Source organism: Stegodyphus dumicola, chromosome 1, assembly GCF_044657685.1.
Source record: "Stegodyphus dumicola isolate Sdum_Otavi_A_Nest chromosome 1, ASM4465768v1".
Classification (NCBI taxonomy): domain Eukaryota; kingdom Metazoa; phylum Arthropoda; class Arachnida; order Araneae; family Eresidae; genus Stegodyphus; species Stegodyphus dumicola.
Genome location: NC_140768.1, coordinates 267,483,983 through 267,506,097, shown reverse-complemented (window position 1 = coordinate 267,506,097; position 22,115 = coordinate 267,483,983). Strand labels below are relative to the sequence as shown.

The following is a 22,115-nucleotide window of genomic DNA, read 5'->3' as shown; positions in this document are numbered from 1 at the left end:
AAGATGTATTACTAAAATTGTAAGCAAAATTTCTCGCTACTGAGATAGCGTTGCGCTTTGTACAGTAAAGACAAGAAGAAAAAGTAAGAGAAGCATGAAGTAGAATAACTTAACATAATTTATTCTGATATGTATAAATATATACATTATGATCACAAATCATTTATTAAACAAGTCTGTACATCACAATTACACTACTTAGAGAAATTCACAGATACAGTAATTGTACTTTCAGCAAGGTGCTTTCTTGCACTACTAATTTCTTTTGTAAAGATGCAATGAAATCTCATTATTGCTAAATAAATAACAGCACAGAAACTTGAAGAAGCAGTTTGGTACTGTCCCAATTGACGATCTACCGAATTTCGTTAGTTAGCTAATCAATTTTATACTAGATGGCGCCACCTCTTTTTTAGACTATTTTGTTTGTAAAAGCAATGTCTATGCTTATCGTTTTCAGGTTTACATTACAAAGAGTTGAAATAAGAAGCAAATGAAATAATTTTTATCTTTAACCACCAGCAGTGCTTAATTGATCTCTCTAAAATTTATTACCTCTCTTTTTTTCTAATATTGTGCTTACAACATATTATTTGTAAATAGCTTTTGAAACAACTAAGTATACCAGTACAAAATAGGCTGTATTTCATCTTACCTCTTATGTGTTTCATTCACTCTATTCTTGATATAATCTACATCCATAACATTCAGCTGCTCGCTTTTAATTACATTAATTTTGAATAATTCACTAAAATATTTAAACCAGCCAATCTAATTTAAAAATATATATATATATATATATATATATATTTCACTCTTTTTTTGCACACTGAAAGTTTTCTTATAAGCAGCATAAAACACAGCAAAAGAAATAAATATTTTGCACAACGTAAAAAATTGTTAATATTAAATAATAATAAATCTGATCATGCACATTTTAATAAAATGGAGGAAGAGGGGGAAGTGTAAAAACAATATTTTTAGGGGCGCCACCTATCGATCCGTAAAGTAACTACACAGTTAAGTAAGGCAGATCGCCTGTTGGGAGAACACCTGCAGTTTTAAGCAAAATACGTAATACTTCACTTAGTAACAAAGGCGTATTTTTTACCATTTGAAGCGCTATGGATCAGGTTTGGGGATCTATTTGCGGTATTTATATCTTTTGTGATGTTAGTCGCCGAATTTTGTATATCTATATAACACTATAAAATTTTATCTTTTGTTAATTGAATAAAATAAACATAAAAATAATTTAAGAGTTTTTTTAATTCATCTATTTATATAGTGTTAGCTTCCTTGTAATACGTAATGCTCTACTTTTTAAATTATATTTCGAGGCTGTATTTCACAAGACAAAGATTTATTTACAATTTACTACACAAGTCATCCTTTTGCAAGCTATATTGTTATTTATATATATATGTTTATGAAAAAGTTATATTTTTACAAAACTTTTTTATGACTATTAAGTTCTCAGGACGAGGCTTAACATCGCATTGTTTTTGTAAAATTTGATCAAATAACATAAAAATGTTTCCCCATACCTCACCCAGACTATGAGTTATCAGAGCTAAAATTTATCATTCATTTGCAAGTATTGGGTTTTATTTATAACCCATTATAGAATTTTTTATCAAAAGTACTTCACATGTAGGTATAACTAATAATTGATATCAATACTCAAAAAAGAGTAGTTGCGTATTAGGGAAAAACAACATTCGTAGAATTTAATGACAATACGTACATTCATAGTCATAAAATACACTTATAATGCTAAAATTCTGTACCTTAAAATAAATTCAGATTGATACATGATATTTATTCGATTTTGAAACTTTGATTTTTGATTTTTTTTTTTTTTTTTTTTTTTTCATTTAGACATTGCTATGAGCTATTTGCATCATACTATCCACAAGAATTTAGAATCTTAGTTTTTCTCGAAACATTAATTGTTAGAAAGCAGTAGTAAATTCTTCAAGTTTACTTATTTAAATAGGAATATTCATACCTTATTAATAAATATAAATTGATTATTTAAAATGTTTGGAAAATTTATCTTAGTACCTTAATGTGTTTAGTGTTTGTCTCTGTCGATAGTACTAAAATTATACAGAGCGTGTTGCCACTGAAGGACATTTTGAAATCGAAGAAATACATTTCATGTGTATGCTGTTAGTTTTACATGAAAAATACTTTTGCCCGAGAGAAGCTCAGTTATTCTCCTTTTGATAAAGCCAGAAAGTTTTTGCATCTTTGTATAATAATTGAACCACTTATATAAGTTTTATTCCAACTTAGCATTTTCAAAACGTTTTATATTGGAGAAAAAATTTATTTCTCAAATTCATATCTGAACATTTATTCATATACTACATATAAGATGTCTTATACTATAGTTATTTTACTTTGTGAGCTCATTTTGTTTTGTATGAAAATATTATCAAGATTACTTTTAATAGCTTTTAATAATTTTCTATGTATTACTTACAGACAATCATAGCATTATTACGCTCATTTTTTTAAGCATTTAGACTAGATTGGATATATCACAATTTATAATAGGATATAGCACAACATACTAGTTGCACGTGTAAAATGGCGCATGCAAATTTAACTGGTAAACTGTAGTATTATTATATTTAAGACTTTTTTCACTAGATTTGTGTCTAGTGAGGGAGTAAATACACCAAAATACAGTGTTATGCAAAACGATTGACTCAGTTTTAGGTCATATTAACCGTGTATTAAACTAACACGCACCAGGTAAAAAACGCAATCTCTTGTTTAAGTGAATGCCACCCAAACTGCTTTGTAGAAATCGTGATTTCTAAGCAGAAAGCTCCTTTAGACCATGCGCAGAGTATATGAATTGTACTGAATAGGATATCTGGTGTTTCTCACATTGCTCTTACACATACATAACACACCAAGTTTACATCAGATATGATCATACATAAGTCATCAACTTTACAGCGGGGAGGGGGGAATGTAAACTTCGTGGCAGGAAAATTGCAGTGAAAAACATGAAAATTTCGCGGTAAGAATTCGGTTTATAGTAAGAATATTGGGAGAACATAGCGACTAACGAGTTTTAGAACATTTTGAAGACAATACGTCTGCCAGATATGAAGTAGTAATGTAAATGATAGTTGCGCAATTAAATTACCATTGTATTATATATTTTTAAAGTTGTATTTGAATTTATAAACCTATTAATGTTATAAAAGCTAGAAACAAAGTTTTTCTTTTAGGTGGAAAAACATTGATACATTCTACTACACATATATTAAATAATTTTATTATTTAATATTGAGTATATCATATTTTAGTAACATTTTTCAATTTAGAAAGGGGTTGGAGAATATTGGAAAATAATCGATGACAACTTTATGTTTCTTCGGATAACGACCTTTTTTCGTATTCCGGAAGCCTACAAAACTTTTCACTCGTTTATTTTATCTACACAAAGCTTGGAATCGTGAGAGATAAATCAAAGATCAAAATTTTGGTTTGGATTTAATTACCAGATTACTCTGAATTAAATATTTTATGGTAAACTCTAATTCATGCAGTAGTAAAGGTATTTAGACAAGAAAGATGATTTAAACACTGTAACGAAAAGTAAACATTTCGGAAAAACATATGAAATAAGTGAAAAATAAAATATTAACGCAAATTCAAACACTCCCCTAAAATTTGCGAAAATAATCGCAGAATTTCGTGCGCTGGTAAAAACCACTGCCACATATTCCGTTTAATATTTCCTTTTAGTGTTATAATAAAAACGTGTTCGTTCTCAGTTCTACACGATATAAAAAACCGTGCTATATAGGGTAAATGGGAAAAAGTATGGCAAGAAATGATTATTGGCATACTGTTCGTGTAGCTAAAAAACATCACATCAAATTTATATAAAGCAAAGCTGTGATAGACTAATTTCATTTCAGGCATTAACTACCACTCTATATTAATAAATTTCAAAATTAAAGCCATATATGAAATCGAATCAGTTATTCTGATAACTTTTATATAATCATCACCTTTAGATACAAAATTAGGACACTATTGCTTATGAAGCAAATAAGTTAGACTTCTTCCCTTTAAGAGTATTGCAGAGATTGAAACGTACTGAAATACAAGTAAACTTTGTACTGTATAAAACGTAATTGTTTCATAAAAATTTTACAAATGTTTGATAATTAGGATTTATTTTATATTATTGATTGATTTTTTAAGCAGATTTTAATTTTACTTAACTTTTAACATCTGGTAAAAAATAGAATCAAAATAAACTTTGTGTTTCACTCATCCAAATAACTGAAAATTTTAATGAAATCAATTAAGTAATTAAAAAAACTAAATTCATAACGCGAAAACATTTTGAAGTCCTTTTCTACGTATAAGTTGTCCAAAACGTTTTAAAGTTCTTCTGTCTTCACAATTCTGTATAATATTTACGTAGAATAATACATTTTATTACTTTTATTTTATTTTTATCCTTATAGAGCAATTCAGTAGAGTTTATTTACATTCCACTTAAAAAATTTCGAAGGTTAAAAAAAAAACAAAAAAAAAAAAAGTAGCACTTTAGTTGATGTTATATACACTAGATGGCAGCAGCAGCTTAATTTTCAACTTAAATTTCGCTTGAGTTTGAGAGGCATCCTGTTATTTTGCTTCTGAAAAATTAAGTGTTATAAAAAGTGTCTCTGATCCTATCTAAAGACGTTAATTCTCAATAATGTCATTTTTTTAAAAGGACAGGAATTTCAAGTGAGCGCCTTAAAAAAAAAAAAAAAGTGTTCCGTTCAGACCGAAATCGTTTTAGGAAACTAACAAATAAATCATCCTGTCGTTTCACTTAATCTTGATTTTCTCTTCTAAAATGCAGGAAGGGATATTGGAAGGTTCTAAAAAAATACTGTCCCTAGAGTTCAGTTCTCACCGTAAAGTCTGTTAAAAAAAATCTAGTTTTTTCTCAGTAATATTAATATAGTTTCACACGGTAAATATTAAATGAGAGAATTTTAATAAGGAAAAAATTGTTGAGAAAAATGCATTTTACCTCGGAGAATTAAAATGACTTATTAATTATTTTTGCATTGTAACAAGAATTTAAAAACTGAGACTTTAATGTAGGCGAGGCATAAAATATAAAAATTTATAATGATCTCAAAGAGAATATTAGAATAGTCATAGGAATATAAGTAGAAAAATCTATCACATATTTGAGGCAGAAAAATTGAACTTTTAGAAAAATTCTAAATGTTTCAAATTGTATTAAACTGGTGTATTTTAATAGTTAAAAACATTATTTATTGCTCCAAAATTTTAAAGGTTGAATATAGCAATTATTACTTCAGACAGTGTTGTTACAGAGCATCATAATTCTTAGGGAATTATTAGAATTTCTGGTGTTCAGAGCTATCTCGGAATTAAAACCAAGCCTTTTCTTTCTTTTTATCCCGAAATAGTGGAAAATGTTTGTTGATTCTTCACGATATGAGAAACTATAAATTTTTTGTATCGTTTGCCTTACAGTCATTTGTTTCAATTCAGTACTAAGCCATGAATTTTCAAACAAACTCGAAAATAAAATAAATAATCATAAAATAAAATAAAAAAAAATGAAATTAAAATTTAAGTAAATGAAACAAGTCATACAATATAAAAATAAAGGAATAAAATTGCTAAGGTTTTCCAGGAATTGGATACTTTATTAAAACTTCATTATCTATCTATCTAACGATGACCATTGATAAGATGCATCAAAGAGTCGATTTTCCATGCTACGTGAAACCAGAAGGTAATCAGGTAACAGAACATTAGCAGTTCAGATAATTAGTTTTTTTTTTTTTTTTTTTTTTTTTTTTTTGGTTTAAAAAATTCAAGTTAACCATTTATTTGCGAAAATTATATTTCTTACTTTAAAAAAGCCAAGGCTTTAGTGTAGAATTGGGTGCCCCTTCGATTGGCGACATTTTTTTTTTTTTTTTTTTTTTTTTTAATTTTGGCGATGAAACTTCATTTCTGGTTACCCCAATAGTTTTTTGTGTAGCGGCCATCTTGAAATTGTGACTTCCTGGCGCTGATCTTGGCGTCAAGAAAGAATCGCTAATAAACAAGGGACACCCAATTATAAACTTTTACCAAAGCCAAATCTTTTATTAATTTTTATTTCATAAAGCAGACTCGTTTCTTCCCAGAAATACTTTCAGTTGCATTACCTGTTCATTTAATTATAGTTTTCAAGGATATTAAACTCTTTTGGTTTTCAGCATTGTGTATCACCACTTATTTTGACAAATGTTTCATTTCAGGTTCACTTCAGATTTTCATTTTCAATGGCTAGAATTATATCAGTAACTGAAAATCTAAGGCTGGTTAGTCCGTTACCAACAATTGCTTGAAACCATCTCTGTCAAATTGGTAAAATCGAGTAATTTTCTTAAGACGGAAGGGCACGGCCTTCGTCGCTCTGATTTCCTCCAAACTCTTCATAATTATGTTGTGACTTATCTCACTCGTCTGAGTAACATCAGAACATGTCCACGAAATTCATCGTGCAAGGAAAGCAAAGCTGCACCTGCCATTGGCAAAAGCCTTTAGCACCATATAGGTTTCGGAAGTACGCCTTCGCTCAGTTTCGTAGAGCAGGCGGGGGAGGTGCCCAAGGGTCTTCCTACCAGCAACCTCTCGAGAAGACTTTCAGCACGCCAGATATTTAGAAGGCCCCCCACGCCACAAAGACACTATACATTTACAAACATCCATGCCTTCTCTAGATTTGAACCCTGGCCCTTCGGTACCACAGTAGGCTCCTCTAACCACTATACAGTCTGGCGGACTTTATAATTATAGAAGATTTTGAAGTAAAATTATTTGCAATCATCTAGCTTTCATTTCGCAGATATAAACAAGAAAACCAAAAACAAAGTTCTAAGCAGCATTCATATTAGTTCGGTTCCTTCATTTGGTGTTATAAGATTGATAATCAAGAATTTCCTAGTGAAATCCAAAAGGTACAGCCGTCAATATTAGTTTATCATTTACTTTTTAAAACTTACTTTGTTTTCGCACAATTTTACAATGTTTAAATGACTTTGCCGTAAAACGATCAAAACGTGAAACATTGGTACTAAGTGTTGAATAAATATTAATTAAACGTAATTATTTTTTTCAAGATAATTTGTCTTCACATGCTTTCTATGCTTCTATGTTTTCTTTACGCATTCACATCATAAATACAAGGAAACGTTTAATATTATTCGTGCGCTACGAGATCAAATTCACGAATGAATGAAATTATCGATTTATACTTTCAGAAAAATGAAGTTATCGATTTATGCTTTCAGAAAACGAATCAAACTGAAAATCATCGAGGTCAAAGGAGGGAGAAAAAAAACGATTAGAACTATTAACGAACGATTAAGTGAACATATAAGGTGTTTCTCCAGCCTTCTTAGCATGCCTTCGTGGTATAGTGGTCAGCACGTTTGTCGCGTATTCGAGAGGTCCGTGATTCGAGTTCCGGTGAGGACGTTGCTCATTTTTCATGTCTCCTGCTCCCAGAATATCCTAATGGCTCTACAACCGAATGGCTATAAAATGATTTTATTTTTACTTTGCTTTTTTTTAGAATTATTTGAAGAAATATTAAATTTTCAGATAATAAAATAATTAATGATAATCCTACTCTACCAACATGATTTCAGCAAATGAAGGAACTTAAATTATATGAATATCACTTACAATTTCAGTTTCCCTATTTATTTCAGAGATGTGCCTTATACACTTACAATTCTATTCACTTTCAATAACTCTCACTTCAATACCTTCTTTATAATAACTCTCGAATAATTAAATTATAACTCGAACTAAATAGAATTCAACTCAAAGTCATTGAATCCATGGTCGTGAACTTCCCTTGTTGGTTAGTTCTAAAGTGTTACAGTCTAACATACGATCGAGAGTAATTCAAGAACTAAGTTATAGAAGGATAGGAGAGAAGGCTGCAATGGATTTACTGGATTATGACAAAGTTTAACAGGGGTACTTGCCTAAGGGAAGAAATATCTTCATAGAAAGCTTTCGAAGGAAAAGTGGCTCATTTTCAAGTTACATATGCTAAAAATTAAGAAACCCCATGCAGCTAGACCTATTGCAGGGACTTGATATAGTTGAAAACCAAATGTTCAGCCAACTGGACATTCATAGGAAAAGAGATAAGATGATTTGAACAGTTTCGCTTGCTACTCCTATATATTATTTCTATATCCAGCTTCACTGAAAAATGTACAAATTAATTTTATCTTGTTCATAAGGGATCAAAAGATAATCCGGTAAGCGACAGACTTGCAGTCAAAAGGTTTAACTGATGCAACGAATTCCTTGGCTGTTTTAGCAATGTTATTCACCTTTTCGAAACAAATACAATAAAATCTTAAAATGAAATGAAATAAAAATGCAGTAAATAAATAAATAATAAAGTAATTTAAATAAATAACAGGAACAATAATAAATAAAATAACAATATAAAAATAAATAAACATTAAACTAATCAAAAGAAAACATATTCCGAACCAATAAAAATTCAAACAACTCTGACATGAAGCAATGAATTTACATAAAAATGAAGTATCAAAATAAAAAAATATAATATTTAATTAATTATGTCCTATAATTGAAGTACAGAGACATTCTGGTACGTATCTATACTGATTTTTCTTTATGGAATAAATGACAGATGTTTTCCAAAGGTACACAGTTTTATATTTTAAGTTTGAAATATCTGGTAAATTGTTACTTAAATCTTTGTACTCCTTGCGGTATTTTCGGACACTATAGCTGACCATACATAAAGCTGCTATTAAAGGAGAATTTCAAATTATGTACTACAGGATATAAATTTTGCAAGAACAAACATTTTAAATAAGACTTGAATACATTATTCAGTACACATTTTTTTGGAATATTTTCCTTATTTTACATAAGTCTTTATAATTTAAGGATTGAAAATATTTAGGTTAATTGCGATTTTATGCTCATGTTTTTCAACACAAATTTTTCCAAATTTTCCTCAAAATTAATTTTACAAATTCCAAGACAAATGTTCAACGCATAGTTTTCAAGGTATGTCTTATGTAATAATATAACGGCAAATTTCTTTATTTAAAAAACTTTTATAATTACAGCTTAAGCAATTATGAAGGAGGAATTGAAATAATTCCTCTTTGAGCAATCATAAAGATATCCTAAACATTTAATGCTATTTTTTCGATTTGAATACAGAACGAATTTTTACTTTGAATGAAATCAAAGATAGCAATACTTCATTCATCACATTGCAAATTGAATAAGTTACGTATCTCTGCGTCAAACCCCAATTCTCATTAAATAATTTTTTTCAGCGTGATTCTCTCAGAGTGCAATATCTCACGTTAAGTAATTCTCTCAGTTTTATGGACAAACACACAAGCAGTTGTTTTTTTTCATTTCCAATACAATGAAATTCTAGAAAGAAATCGATCCTCACTGTGATATCTGGGACTCAGGGTCGGTACAGATGATTACCGGAATTGTACCGATGAAAGTAACATCTGATGATAAATTATATATTTACACTTATATAAAAATACTTCAACAACATTAAATAATTACAGAGTATTATGGTGCTTAAGAACAAAAATGTGCAATTATCGTAACTACTTTTGTTACAGTATTATTTTGAGAAAACATCGTCTATAGCAGAATATATGTATTCATTTCTAACTCATTTTTTCCTTCACGGAAATTTACGTGCTATTTTTCTAGGTCCCACTACAAAATATTCCAGCTTGTGTATTTATCCTGCATGGATATCTCTGTATTTACAATGCATATTACGAAAATAACCTATGGTTATGCTAGGTTAGCATTTTATGTGGTTCTAAAAGGTGTGCGAGTTTAGCTTTACGCTTTCGAAAATATTCACTGCTCCGACATGATCACAGTTTTAGTCCGTTTGTATTTATGCAATATGTTTTTAATTTAGAAGAACTTCTTAAAAAATTAAGCTAACTCATCAAGCAGACATACGTACAAACAATTAAGTACATTCGGTTTGAAATACATAAAGGCAAATATATACATAGAAGCTACATAGCACCAACACTTTACATTGTTTACATTCTATAAACATGGGAAGGAAATGTTAGATTGCAAATGCAAGCAAACAAAGTAGAAGATCCAGAAGTGTACTCATAGAAATCGGCTTACTTTGAAGATTAAAATTTCACAGAATTTTATTTTCTGTAACATTAATGTTATATCATCCAGTCAGTGGTGACTATGGGATGAAATCTCCTTACTTTTAGTACATTGCAACAAACGGCTTTGTTAAGCTCATGAGAAATTTCCTTCCGCACAGCTGTTTTATCATTTTTCGCTAAAGATTAAAACAACTAGTGTATTTTCACATAGAATTTATATTATATTATAATATAAAGCTATAAATAGACGTATACATTCTTTAAAGCCTGTGGGAATTTGAGCCTAGGTAATACACAAGGCATATAAATAATAATCTCGTACAATTGGTTTTGAACAGATACGTTTTGGAGAAACGCGGGCAACGAAGAAAATCAATGCGAAAGATGTGAAACTGCTCTATCAATCTATTTACACCAATATCATTCGAAATGCTAAGTTAAATGATTTTTTCTACAAATGAGTGAATTTATTAATCAGTATTAAATTTATCTACAGAATTTAGAAAAAAAAACATTTTTTCCCGTTTTAGATGTAACTTTAAATTTTGTTTAATTTTATATTAAACAAAATAAAATTTAAATATTTTAGCTATCTATTATTCACGAACAAATTTACAATTTAGAGTATTTACCGTAATATTTTCAATAAAACTAAGAAATAATTTTCATTTTTGTAAAAAAAAGAGTATGACTATGTTAATGGATACAAACTTTTCCCTCTCTCCGAAGGCAAAGCATTCCTATGAATCCTTTCTTAAATGGAAATGCTTTAAATTGAAAAAATGCTTGTCATTAACTTATATGAAAAGTTTTCGGGCTTTTTTAGCTTCGAAATATTGCTAACCTCCCATTATATCTATTAAACGATTAAATCTTAAAAGAGCGCTATTGTACAAAGTTATTAAAGATTCCACGAAGAATTCCAAAATTTACAATAAGCAAGCTACGTAACCGATATCAAAACTTTTTATACTGGGTAACAGTAGCAAACTAAGTGTTTTCGTAATATTTCGTAGATTTTTATCGTTGCTGTTATACATATATGCAATAATCTGTTTTATTTCGTCCCACAAAATGCCATAATATAAACATCAACAGTAGTCAAATCATCAGTTAGATGGTTGCGAAGTTTTTTAGAGATCGGGAAGGGTGACAAAACTCCACAAAAAATGTCACACGGTCGAACGGGAAGATTAAGTAGCCCTCTCATTATTGTGTCGTTTCATATTCCGGTACGCCCTAGCAACCTCAGTGGAAAGTTTAATAAACATATTCTCGCTTTCTGCTCTGTGTGCAAAGTTCGACTGCGAAAATTTTGCAAATTGTCTCTTTAATTATCTCTAAAGAAACGAGGTAAATTTCATGTTAATGAAGATAATCATTACCATTTTATTCAGTTCTGGCATCAGTCAGTTTTTGAAACATAATCCTCTCAATGACTTATCAGCGAAGGTGTCCGTACTGGATGCTCGTGAAATACGTAAAAGAATTTTAATTAGTTTACTTCTGTTTCAGTGTTATGAAATTTGATATCGATCGCCTAGTATATTTGTTAGCGTTTTTTTGAAATGCTTCACTGATTATTAATGTGCTCTTTCATTTTAGTTTCTCTTTCCGCAGGCGGAAAGACAAAGCTGAGAGCTAAATAATTCATTATTGGTCTTACTGGAGGTATAGAAAGATAGAGAATGAGGAATATGTAGCTGAATTGTTGCTTGAACTTGTTAAGATACTTTAACATCTAAGAAATTTTTCACCTGCTTATCTGCTTCTCTATCAAAAACGGTTAAATACGATAAGACGTTAGACTCAATATTTGTCTACCAGACATTTTCTTGTAAACATACAAAACATTCTGCAAGTTTTCCTATGATCCTACTTGATATTTTAAAATTACATTTTTACGATCATTCTACAAGCGCCTTTTTTAATCAATAATTTCACAAAAGCAAAAATTCTAATCAGATTTTTTTCTTTAAGCTAAGCCTGATGTTAAAGGCAATTTTTCGCAGAGCAGGGAGAACCTGTACCATGATCAACATATATATATATACATGAACGGTGTTCATTAAATTGTGATTGAATTTTAGATAAACTGACCTTGATAGAATTAAATCATACTCCCGCATAATAAATTTGACTTTTCTAAAATGAGTTTAACCGATATTAATGGTTGGTCTGCAGATATACAGTTGAAGTTTTAAAGCCACAATTAAGATACAAAACTGAATTATTATTTGAACAGAGCTTAAATGTTAAATTTGTTCCCAAATAGTTTATAGTATTTCTAACTAAAGGCCCTAATTATTCACTTAACACAAATGCATCTGAAATTATCATATAAATTGTATGTCGACGCATACTCATCAAAATTCAGAGTATCCATTGTTTATGGAGTTTCATGTTATTACTCCATTTAGATGACGTTAATTAAATGTCAAAGAGAATTCTACTTCTACTCATAAAAAATACCATATTTGTTCCTTATCAGTGTCTCTATCAGAAAGTACATTCTGTCTTCAGCAACTTCCATGCTTAGATGATTCAGGAACAGTTCAACAGATTGTATTCTTCTGATAAACGAAGAAATTTGTCAGCTGCATTAAGCATATATTTTTATGCTACGGACTCATTACTGTTGATAAGGGCGTTCTGAGATTGGGCAAACAAGTTAACTAAGCCGATACTTTCTTGGAATTCTTCTGGATCGGTTTCTCGGGATTCTTCTGGAAGCTGATCTTCATCATCATTTACTAATACGCTTGTGTACTGGATATTCATTACAGTATCTAAAGAAAAGAATAAAATTCAAATGGAATTTCATTTAACAAACGAAAAAGCTGCTTTAAGATAAGGCAAAAGTATTACATTAATCTGTTGAAGATTTTTGATTAAGAGTCTACCAGTTCAAAGAAGATTACGTTATAGATCTCTTTTTTTTAGTGAAAAGTAAGCGAGAAACGAAGTTTGTTTTTCGATTAACTTCAGATTTTATGTTTGCTAGTTTCCTTTCTAATTAGAAAAGGTACTGTTAGATCAAGACTACATATTGAAAAATTAAATACATCTCATTTAATGCACGAAGAATTCTCACAGAGCTCTGCGCTATAGGAGAATTATAATATCATATATGAGCCAGAGTTGTGTTATAATGTCATACGGAATGATTTAAAAGAATACTGAGCGGATTTTAATTTACATATTGATAGTTACATTAAAACATTGAAATTAAACAATAATTAAAACATTGAAATTAAACAATAATTAAAAAATTGAATACATGTAAAGAATTAAGAAGATTGGATTTTAATTGTACTAATTTATTTAATCATGAACTTCAAATATCTTCTTTCATTTTTATGCGTTTCAGTGAACAAATTACGTAAATGAAAAGAAAAACATGATAAAGGTAGATATAAAATAGAAGAGATAAAGTTTAAAACAATAACAAATAGTACAGAAAATAAGAATGCATGCAATCAAATATCTGCATAAATTAGATATATTTAAATCATCACAGATAAATTAACATTAGATAAATTAACACATCATACATGTACATTTTGCAAAGTTAATTTTTAAAATATTATTATTATTATTATTATTATTATTATTTTACATTTTGCATTTAACCTTTATGTATTACTCTAAAATTTACCTTAAGGAATCCGTTTTTGAGCTCAATTCACTACTTGAACTGTATCCATATCTTCCAACCTAGCTTAAAAGCTCTGTATGGGACCTTTGTCTTCATCTTTGTACTTATTCTCCATTTAGTTAAATTTCAAAACTTCTTTCATGATAATCTGAGTTGTTATATTGCAAGAAATGTTTTTCTGAAACCATTTTACTTATATTTTAAGTAACTGCCTCCTAATACCCTATAATACCCGAAATTGCAGCATATAGAGAAATGTTATAATAGAGGGGTTACGAAACTATTTACTTCCATTAGGCCTTCTTAAAGAAGATATTTATTAAAGAACTTCTAATATAACGATTCATTAACATTCTGCGAAATACAATCAAAAACATTTCATTTCTACAATAAAAAAAATTAAGCATGGTAGCATTTTACACCGAGAAGTGGTAATCCAAAACAATAATAATAATAATAATAATAATAATTAACCTCTAGTTATAAAATAGACAAAAATACAGTCAAGCATGCTCTTTCGTGGGAAAAGTTTTAGAAACGTAGACTATAGAGTTTAATTAAACGCATATTTAATGTAACAAATATCCTTTTGATTTATAAATTTGAATCCATTAATCAATTACGCGTTGAATTCAGTTTGTTTGAAATTCCCTTTCATCTGTAGATAATATACAATGCCCTAGTAGCCTAATAGACAATCTAAAAAACATTTGTAAAGTTTGATCGCCAAAGACAAACCTTTCAAGAATATATAGATTACTTTACTTCCGATAATTTTCCTGCTTTATCAAAAATGCTTCCGTAATGTTTCACTGAATTTTAAACTATAATTTGGAGTTAAATTATCATCTTCTTTATTCCTCGTTTTTCTTTGCTTGTAGTTGTTGGAGATATTATCAGTTAAATCTGCCACTAGTATAGAAATCGTGGTTCAATTATCAAATTTTATACTGTAATAACTGTAATACCGTAATAACAGCTAATGAATATCTTATTACTTTGTTATCTTTTCAACTGCAACTTGTCTGTGTTATTAATCTATAATTAGCATATGTTGTTCGAACAGCAATTAGATATCGCATGAAATGAAGTTTGCACCAAGTGAATGTCACTGCAATATAAATGCTTTTCTACAATAAGATTATTTTCATCTAAATTTTCTTATTACCTATTATGTAGTGACTACAACAAGAAACATTATTTCTTATGCATTTATTTACTATTTTATGATTTTCGTTTTTCAACAATCGATTTTTCGGGGTTTGCAAAAGCCATTTTGAAATATTTGGAATTCTGAAAATAATGCTATATTGCCAAATATCGTTATTTTTTGTATTTTGTAACGGCATACATACTTCTATTTAGCAGCAAATATTTTTAAGTTTTTGTGTTTAAAGCTGAATACAAATGAGTGTTTTATGTAATCTTACAAATTTAAGAACTCTTAAAGAAATTTTGACTTTCCAAATCACAGATTTCTTCTTAGAGATTTAAACTCCAGTTTTCTTAGAAAACAAACAAAGAGAGCAGTTCTTCTGAGCACAAGAGAAAAGATTTGTTGAAAGGATCTGGAAAGCAGTTCAAAGGAAAAGCAGATAAGAATCATTAAAAGTGCACCCAGGAGAATTGTAAGAAAAATTCTAGTTCTTTTATTTGAAACTTCAGAAAAACTTGATTTCTTTCTGGAAATGGAGCTGACTGGAATGTGTAATAATGCATCCTACAAGCACATATTTGAAGAAAAGATAGTCATTTATCTTCATTTTGCAGAAAACGAATATTCTTTTCATTTCTGAAATATCTTTTCACACAAATCCCAAAAAATAGCTGTTTTATTTTTGTGTAGAATATATAATAATGTGTTAAATTCTTTTGAAAGTTTACAAAAATAGATATGTTCATGTGATATTCAAGATTAAAGAAAACTGTTTGCGTATTACAAAAATATCTGTTTTAGCCTTCAGGATTATGTAACCAGTTCTAAAGACGCTGGCTGCATGTGTAAGTTGTGGCTCATGTTATAAGTATTCTATAATTAAAAAACTGCATTGCCGTTTACAGAAGAAAAACGCACGCTCAGCAACTCACAAAAAGAAGAGAATAACATTCTGTATATTGTATTTCATTACAACATGCCTCAGGCCGCCGAGCCGGTATAGTGGCTACTGACCGAAACGCCGTCGCAGGACCTCCTACCTAAGGTTCTACACAAATCGAAGTTATGTGCATGCGACGCAAAAGAATCTACTATCCACCGTCGACGGCATTCATTGAATCAATTATAGTAATATTACAATGCTAAGCTGACAATGTCATCTTTACAATAGTTGTTACGTAATAATTCGTATGAAAAATAAATATGCAGTCAATTAATCGTTACATTGTCATGGATAGGATCTACGCTTTGGAGAGTGGAACTTATATATTAACCAGTCTCTAAACCTATGTCTACTTCCATACGTCACAATTTCATGTTGTGATCAGTTACACAACTAATGATCTGTGTCCGTACTATTGTTTCAGTTATCCACAGAGTAGGCCAGTCACATCAGTTCAGGCAGTTGATAGTTCCATAGACCTAAGTTTATGATGTTGTGTAGACTATTCTATGTTCATATAAACCACATTCTAAGTTAACTTTTGTTAAATTCGAAGTAGACTTTTGTCAAGTTCATTGTTCACGTAAACTACTTCGATACATCATAACTTCGTATCCTTAGCAGTTTGCACACCTCATCTGACAGCCGTAGCTATGGGCCCGGGTTCGAATCCCGAAGAAACCATGCTTGTGACAGTCCGTCCCTTCATAGGAGGCAGCAGTGGTCACCTATTAGATGTTTCGTAGAGAAATGGCCACCACTTTTAGTTGTTGTAGAGGCGCAAGGCTTTTCTCATTCACATAGAATTAAACGCTATCTTCCGAGGGCGGAAACTTAACTGCTTTTCTACCAAACGCCTTCCTCTTGCCACTTGTTACATAAAATTCCTTCTTGCGGTTTTTCTTCCAGCTCACGTAGATTCATCCACATCAAAATGATGTACTGCAGCTTCGGTTACCATTTTCCCCAGATATTTGGATAGCTTTCGGTTTAAAATGTTCATCGCTGCTAAACTGTTTGCAAGACATTTTACTTTAAAACACTGCAACCGCTTCTAAATTTTTTCAGTTCTATATAACGTTCATTCAACAGCAAATGAATTTTATTCTCAATCGTTAAATACGCGCTGCTGAGTTGCGAAATATTTGTATGTACTTATTTATAATCATCCGCAAGTATAAGCCGCATCCCTGATTTTCACCTGCATTTTTGTGAAAAACAAATGTGGCTTACGCACCAGAGTATATGGCACAATTGCGATAAAGCAGGATGTTGATTCATAATGAAAAGCAAAATTTGCAGCCGTGGGAGATTAAATATTCATTTTTATTTCAATAAAAGTTTTGCGGCCACAAACAAATTGACACATTAAACATGCCTTTTGAAGATTTATATTTTTAATACTGCTGCGATATGAAGAAAGCAGTGAAGCTTCCTTCTTCCCAGAATTACTCCGTTTAAAATTTGTTATATACATCCTCTCAAATTGCGGAGACGACGAACGAGAAAACTCTGAACTACTTTTGACAGTCAAAAATACTAGATTATTTTGAAAAAGTATCTGGAATGAACGTGGAAAATAGTTTCAGATTCTTAACACTAGATTTATGGAATCCGTCAAACTCGAACTTATGAGAAAATTACAAAATCGTTAATTTTACAATTTTCCAATTTCTGCTCACAATTATTGATATTATGAAACGAATGCATATCCAAGTTTACTTCCCCCACAATTTCAGAATCTGTAACATGTATACCTGTCTCTACGGATACCCGTGAAAATCACGGGTAAACTAGTTTAATAATGAATCGCAATAAACCGGCTTTTTTATCAAATTAATTTTCTGGTGACAAATATAAAAAGTAGAACCTAAATTAAAAATCATAATTCAGAGGAAATACCTTTCAATTACTTCGAACCCAATATCAAAGCACCACTGCTCGCGATGTCACGCGGGATATGTCACGTGGGATCATCTAATAATCGTACGATTATCTGGTAATGTTTTCCTTCATTAAAAATTAATATCTTAATATATATTCCATAAAAATAACACCAGCTCGCAAATTTTTAAATTTTAAAAACGAAGGTCCCATGAATAAATCTTCCTTAAAAATAAGTATAATATTATATCACAAATTAAATAAATTATAATGAATATATTAACCAGGAAAAGAATGAATTATATATTTGGAAATTGTTTCGAAGGGACTTTCAGTGAGAAGAATAAGTAATAAAACACAGCTAACATAATAGCATTAGCACTTGGCATAGCAAGTGAATTATAACACTGCAGCAGATGAATAGCATCAATATCGTTAATGTAATAATGTGGACAATAAAATAAACTTTCCATAGAAAGACTATTATTGCCCAATTAACTAAATGTACTGAAGAAGATTTAGTCAACTTTACTTACTAGTAGCTTGTGCATCAGAAGATCTAGATGCTTGGGATAAGGCTGAAGATACACTGAAGTCCATATATTCCTGAAAAAATGTTTTCCTGGTTTATTAATTTCTTCTGTTAACAAACTTGTTTAATTAGATAATGAAAACTTCTATATCATTACATTACACAGTTTCCTTTTTCTCATATAATAAATTTCTCAGTTATACTTTTTATTTAAAAAAAAACTTTAAAAAAATTATAAAAACATTTTGTTATTTAATTTTTTAAGTTTATAGTAGGCAAGAAAATTTAGATATCATTTAAGTTTATTTTTTATGAAAAATATTCTATATCGCAGTCATTTTAACATTCTTAATAGAATAGCTGATACTTTTATTAATACTAATTTTTTTTTAAAGTTAAATAAAAAAATATATTTTTCCTTATTATACTGAATACTTTTAGTTTCCAGATTTATACCGAGTGAAGTTGCTTCAAAAGCGAACATGGAGTAAGTTTTACTTACTATGAATTAAAAAGTTTCTTTAATTTTAGTTTTCCTTTTGTAATTTTTCAAAAAGTTAGCTATTTAAAAATTATAAAATATTTTTATTAGAAATTTTTGCAGTCTTAACTTTTGAAATGAATATTTTTGATAAAAAGAAATTTTTTTCAAAGAAGATGAAAGATACTGATCTTCCAATTCAAAAAAGGATTCCTATATCCTCAAATCACATACTTCTCAGCACTTTCCTAATTTTTAATTGCCTTAACATGCAACATTTTCTAACAACTGAAGCAAACATTATTGAAATTCGACATAATAATTATAATAATTAAAGTTGAAATAAGTGTGATGTTTATGCAGGTATATAGTACGTTAGCGTTACAGAAAATACTTTATTAAACGTTAATATTTAGGTTATTGGGCTAAAGTTTATTGGGCTAAATATTAAGTAACGTATAAAGACGTTAATATTTAGTGTATTCAAATATATGAAACGAATAATTTATTAGAAATATTCGCATTGAGAGGTCAAAAAATTCAGAAGAAGCACAAATTTAAGATCATAAATCAAATTAGTAATCCTTGTGCGACACTATCAATTAAATAAATCTGTACAAAATTAGAAATGTAAAACATGAATTAAATAAACGTTATTGAATTTAATACATTACTTAATATAAAATCTGTATTTACCACAGTATCTTGCAGGAGAAAGTCCAGTTTTAATACTAGCTCCTTAAAAGAGGGTCTTTCATGTGGCACATCCCTCCAACACTGTCGCATTAGATGATATCTAGAAAACAGAAATAACCCTTTCTTAGACCCAGCACTAAGCCATGTGGTAAATCGTGCTGAAATAGTATTCCAGTATTTGCTTAACTTTTATATAAGTTCTTTGATGTAATAGTTGGATTCCAGACTTGATTACTTTACAGAGGGAAAAAAAATGTGTTATGTATACCAGCCCCATTGCCATGTCTTTGTCTTTTATTGAACCATTAATTTGTATAGGTCAATCAAATGATTATCTCGGGAAAACTGCTTTCAGTACTTTTCAGTGCAATAAAATGGGTCTGGACCCACACATTTCTTTATTGTTAAATTTTAAGACAATCTTGGATTCCAGTAAGTTCGAAGATTTACTTGGACTTTACTGGAATCCAGGTGGCACCATGATACGATCAAAGGGTTACATTCCACAGCAACGCCTGAGTGGATGTCTTTGTTGAATTCTAGCTCAGTCTGTTTCTGGTATCTTTGAAGTTACAGCTTCTCCAGTTGATATTATGAGGATGTTTCCAAAGATTTTGTAATAAAGGCCACATCACATCTTAAAATTTCCTGTTCAGCTGTTGTTAATTAGTAAGATATTACGTGGCAACAATAAAAGTAGAGTGCACCTATCGATGGCTAAGCTTTTGTTAGGAGCGTGCCAGGGAAGTTCGATTCCCATTTAGGAAGAGAAGAAATTTTTCTAAGATTTTCCCTTCGATATAAACACCGATGTTCTTTCTCTATTATTTACTAGAAACATTGTGACATTGTTTGGGGGGATTATTACCATACCATATGGTATTTAAAAAAGAAGTTAATGCAATAAAATCATACCAAAGCACAAAATAAACTGACGAATCTCGGCAAAACTGGCTAATGCAAATAGATCGAATTTTTTGCCATCTGCCCAGAGAGGTCATGGGAATCAGCTTTATTATAGATCTATATCTGGTTATCAGGCAAATAGCTTGGTTTTAAACTTTGGATATAATACGCAGTTTCTCCTCGTGCCATAGCTGTGGCATTACTCCGTCTTTTGACTTAAAATGAATAAATTAAAATTCGTTTAGTTTACTATGTCAGATTCAAGAAATATTCAATGCATTTTTGATGACTACAGACTACCCATGGACAAAGAACTCTTAAACACATGTTTTGCACTTAATATTTGAAATCATTAACCCAGAAATAGTGGAAAGCAAGACAGCTAATATCTTAACAGCCAAAAGCCAGACATTTATAAATAAATGAAAAATACACGATTTTCCTTTTGGAATATGAATTCTTTTATTATCCTAATTTTGGCATAGTAACAATGTTTTGGTGATATTTTTAGCAATCTACCTACATAATTCTAATTTGCAAATTTCATGACGAAAGATTTACCAACTATAATAACATATTACTGTGATGCAATAAAATAACGATAACTACGTGTTTTAGCAAATTAGCATTAAAATAATATATTTTTATTTTTCTCTGTTGTATTTAAAAGTGTATTTAGCGTTCCTTTCGGATATTTTTGAATAACCTTTTTCTAAATTCTAAGCAAGATAATAAATAGAAAGGCAAGAAAGTCTTATGGTATTTATAGCACTACAGAGTCAATGGAAAAAATAACTTTGTCCCAAATTATCGTAGACAGCTAAAGAATAATTCGTATAAAAACACTGTATACATCTGTATATAAAATAAAAGACAATGAAATTCATTATAAAGTTCCTCCGAAAAAGGTTATCCTTCCGATCAGTTTTTCCAGTAAGATGTACTGATTTTATCTATTTTCAGGAACTGATATTTAATGGATGTTCTTCCACTAAATTTAACTCTAGATAATCAACTTAAAAGGGAGGTGGCGAAAATAAGTTAAGCTCTTTAAACTGCAGAGAATATGAAAGTATTGTTATATAGACGATATTGCAAAATACAGAAATGGCGTACACTGCTAACTACTAGAGTTTGCCTTTCATGGTAATTACAGTGCCTGCTGGAATAGAACATATAATCACATATAAGACAGTTTCGCAGGAAAACATGAATTCATGTTTGAAAATAATTTACAAAAAAATTAAATGATAAAAAAAGTCTGCTAAGAAACGTTTATCAACAAAACGGGTTTTGTTTGGCAAATTAAGAAGTTATTGCAGACCCCAAACCTGCAGAAGAAACTTTATCAAAACTCAATGCGATAAAGTGGAAAACAGACCCGTAAGTTGAATAATAAATGAAAGGAATGGTGAATAATTAATAATCATTAATCCAAAACATTACCTGGAATGAAGCAAAGTACCAGAAAATCGAAAAGCCAATGACTACAAATAATGGGTGTTCCGAATAATCCGAAAAGCAAATGGTATTGTTAATCGATTCAAAGGCTAGACTCGTCGCCAGGGGTTATTTGAAAAAGTATGGAACTGATTAAATAGATACT

At 30.0% G+C, this 22,115-nt stretch overlaps 1 protein-coding gene across 1 annotated transcript in view; it reads right to left on the bottom strand.

Moving 5' to 3' along the window:
- Positions 1–1,838: 1,838 nt before the first annotated feature.
- LOC118189676 (proto-oncogene tyrosine-protein kinase receptor Ret-like) overlaps positions 1,839–22,115 on the bottom strand; it is a 476,686-nt gene continuing 456,409 nt past the window's right edge. The window contains exons 20-22 of the mRNA XM_085806630.1: positions 19,604–19,703; positions 18,431–18,500; positions 1,839–13,042 (exon numbers count right to left, since the gene is read on the bottom strand). Of these exons, the coding sequence (XP_085662756.1) occupies positions 12,870–13,042; positions 18,431–18,500; positions 19,604–19,703 (343 nt within the window). The 3' untranslated portion in view covers positions 1,839–12,869. The remainder of the gene's footprint in view (positions 13,043–18,430; positions 18,501–19,603; positions 19,704–22,115) is intronic.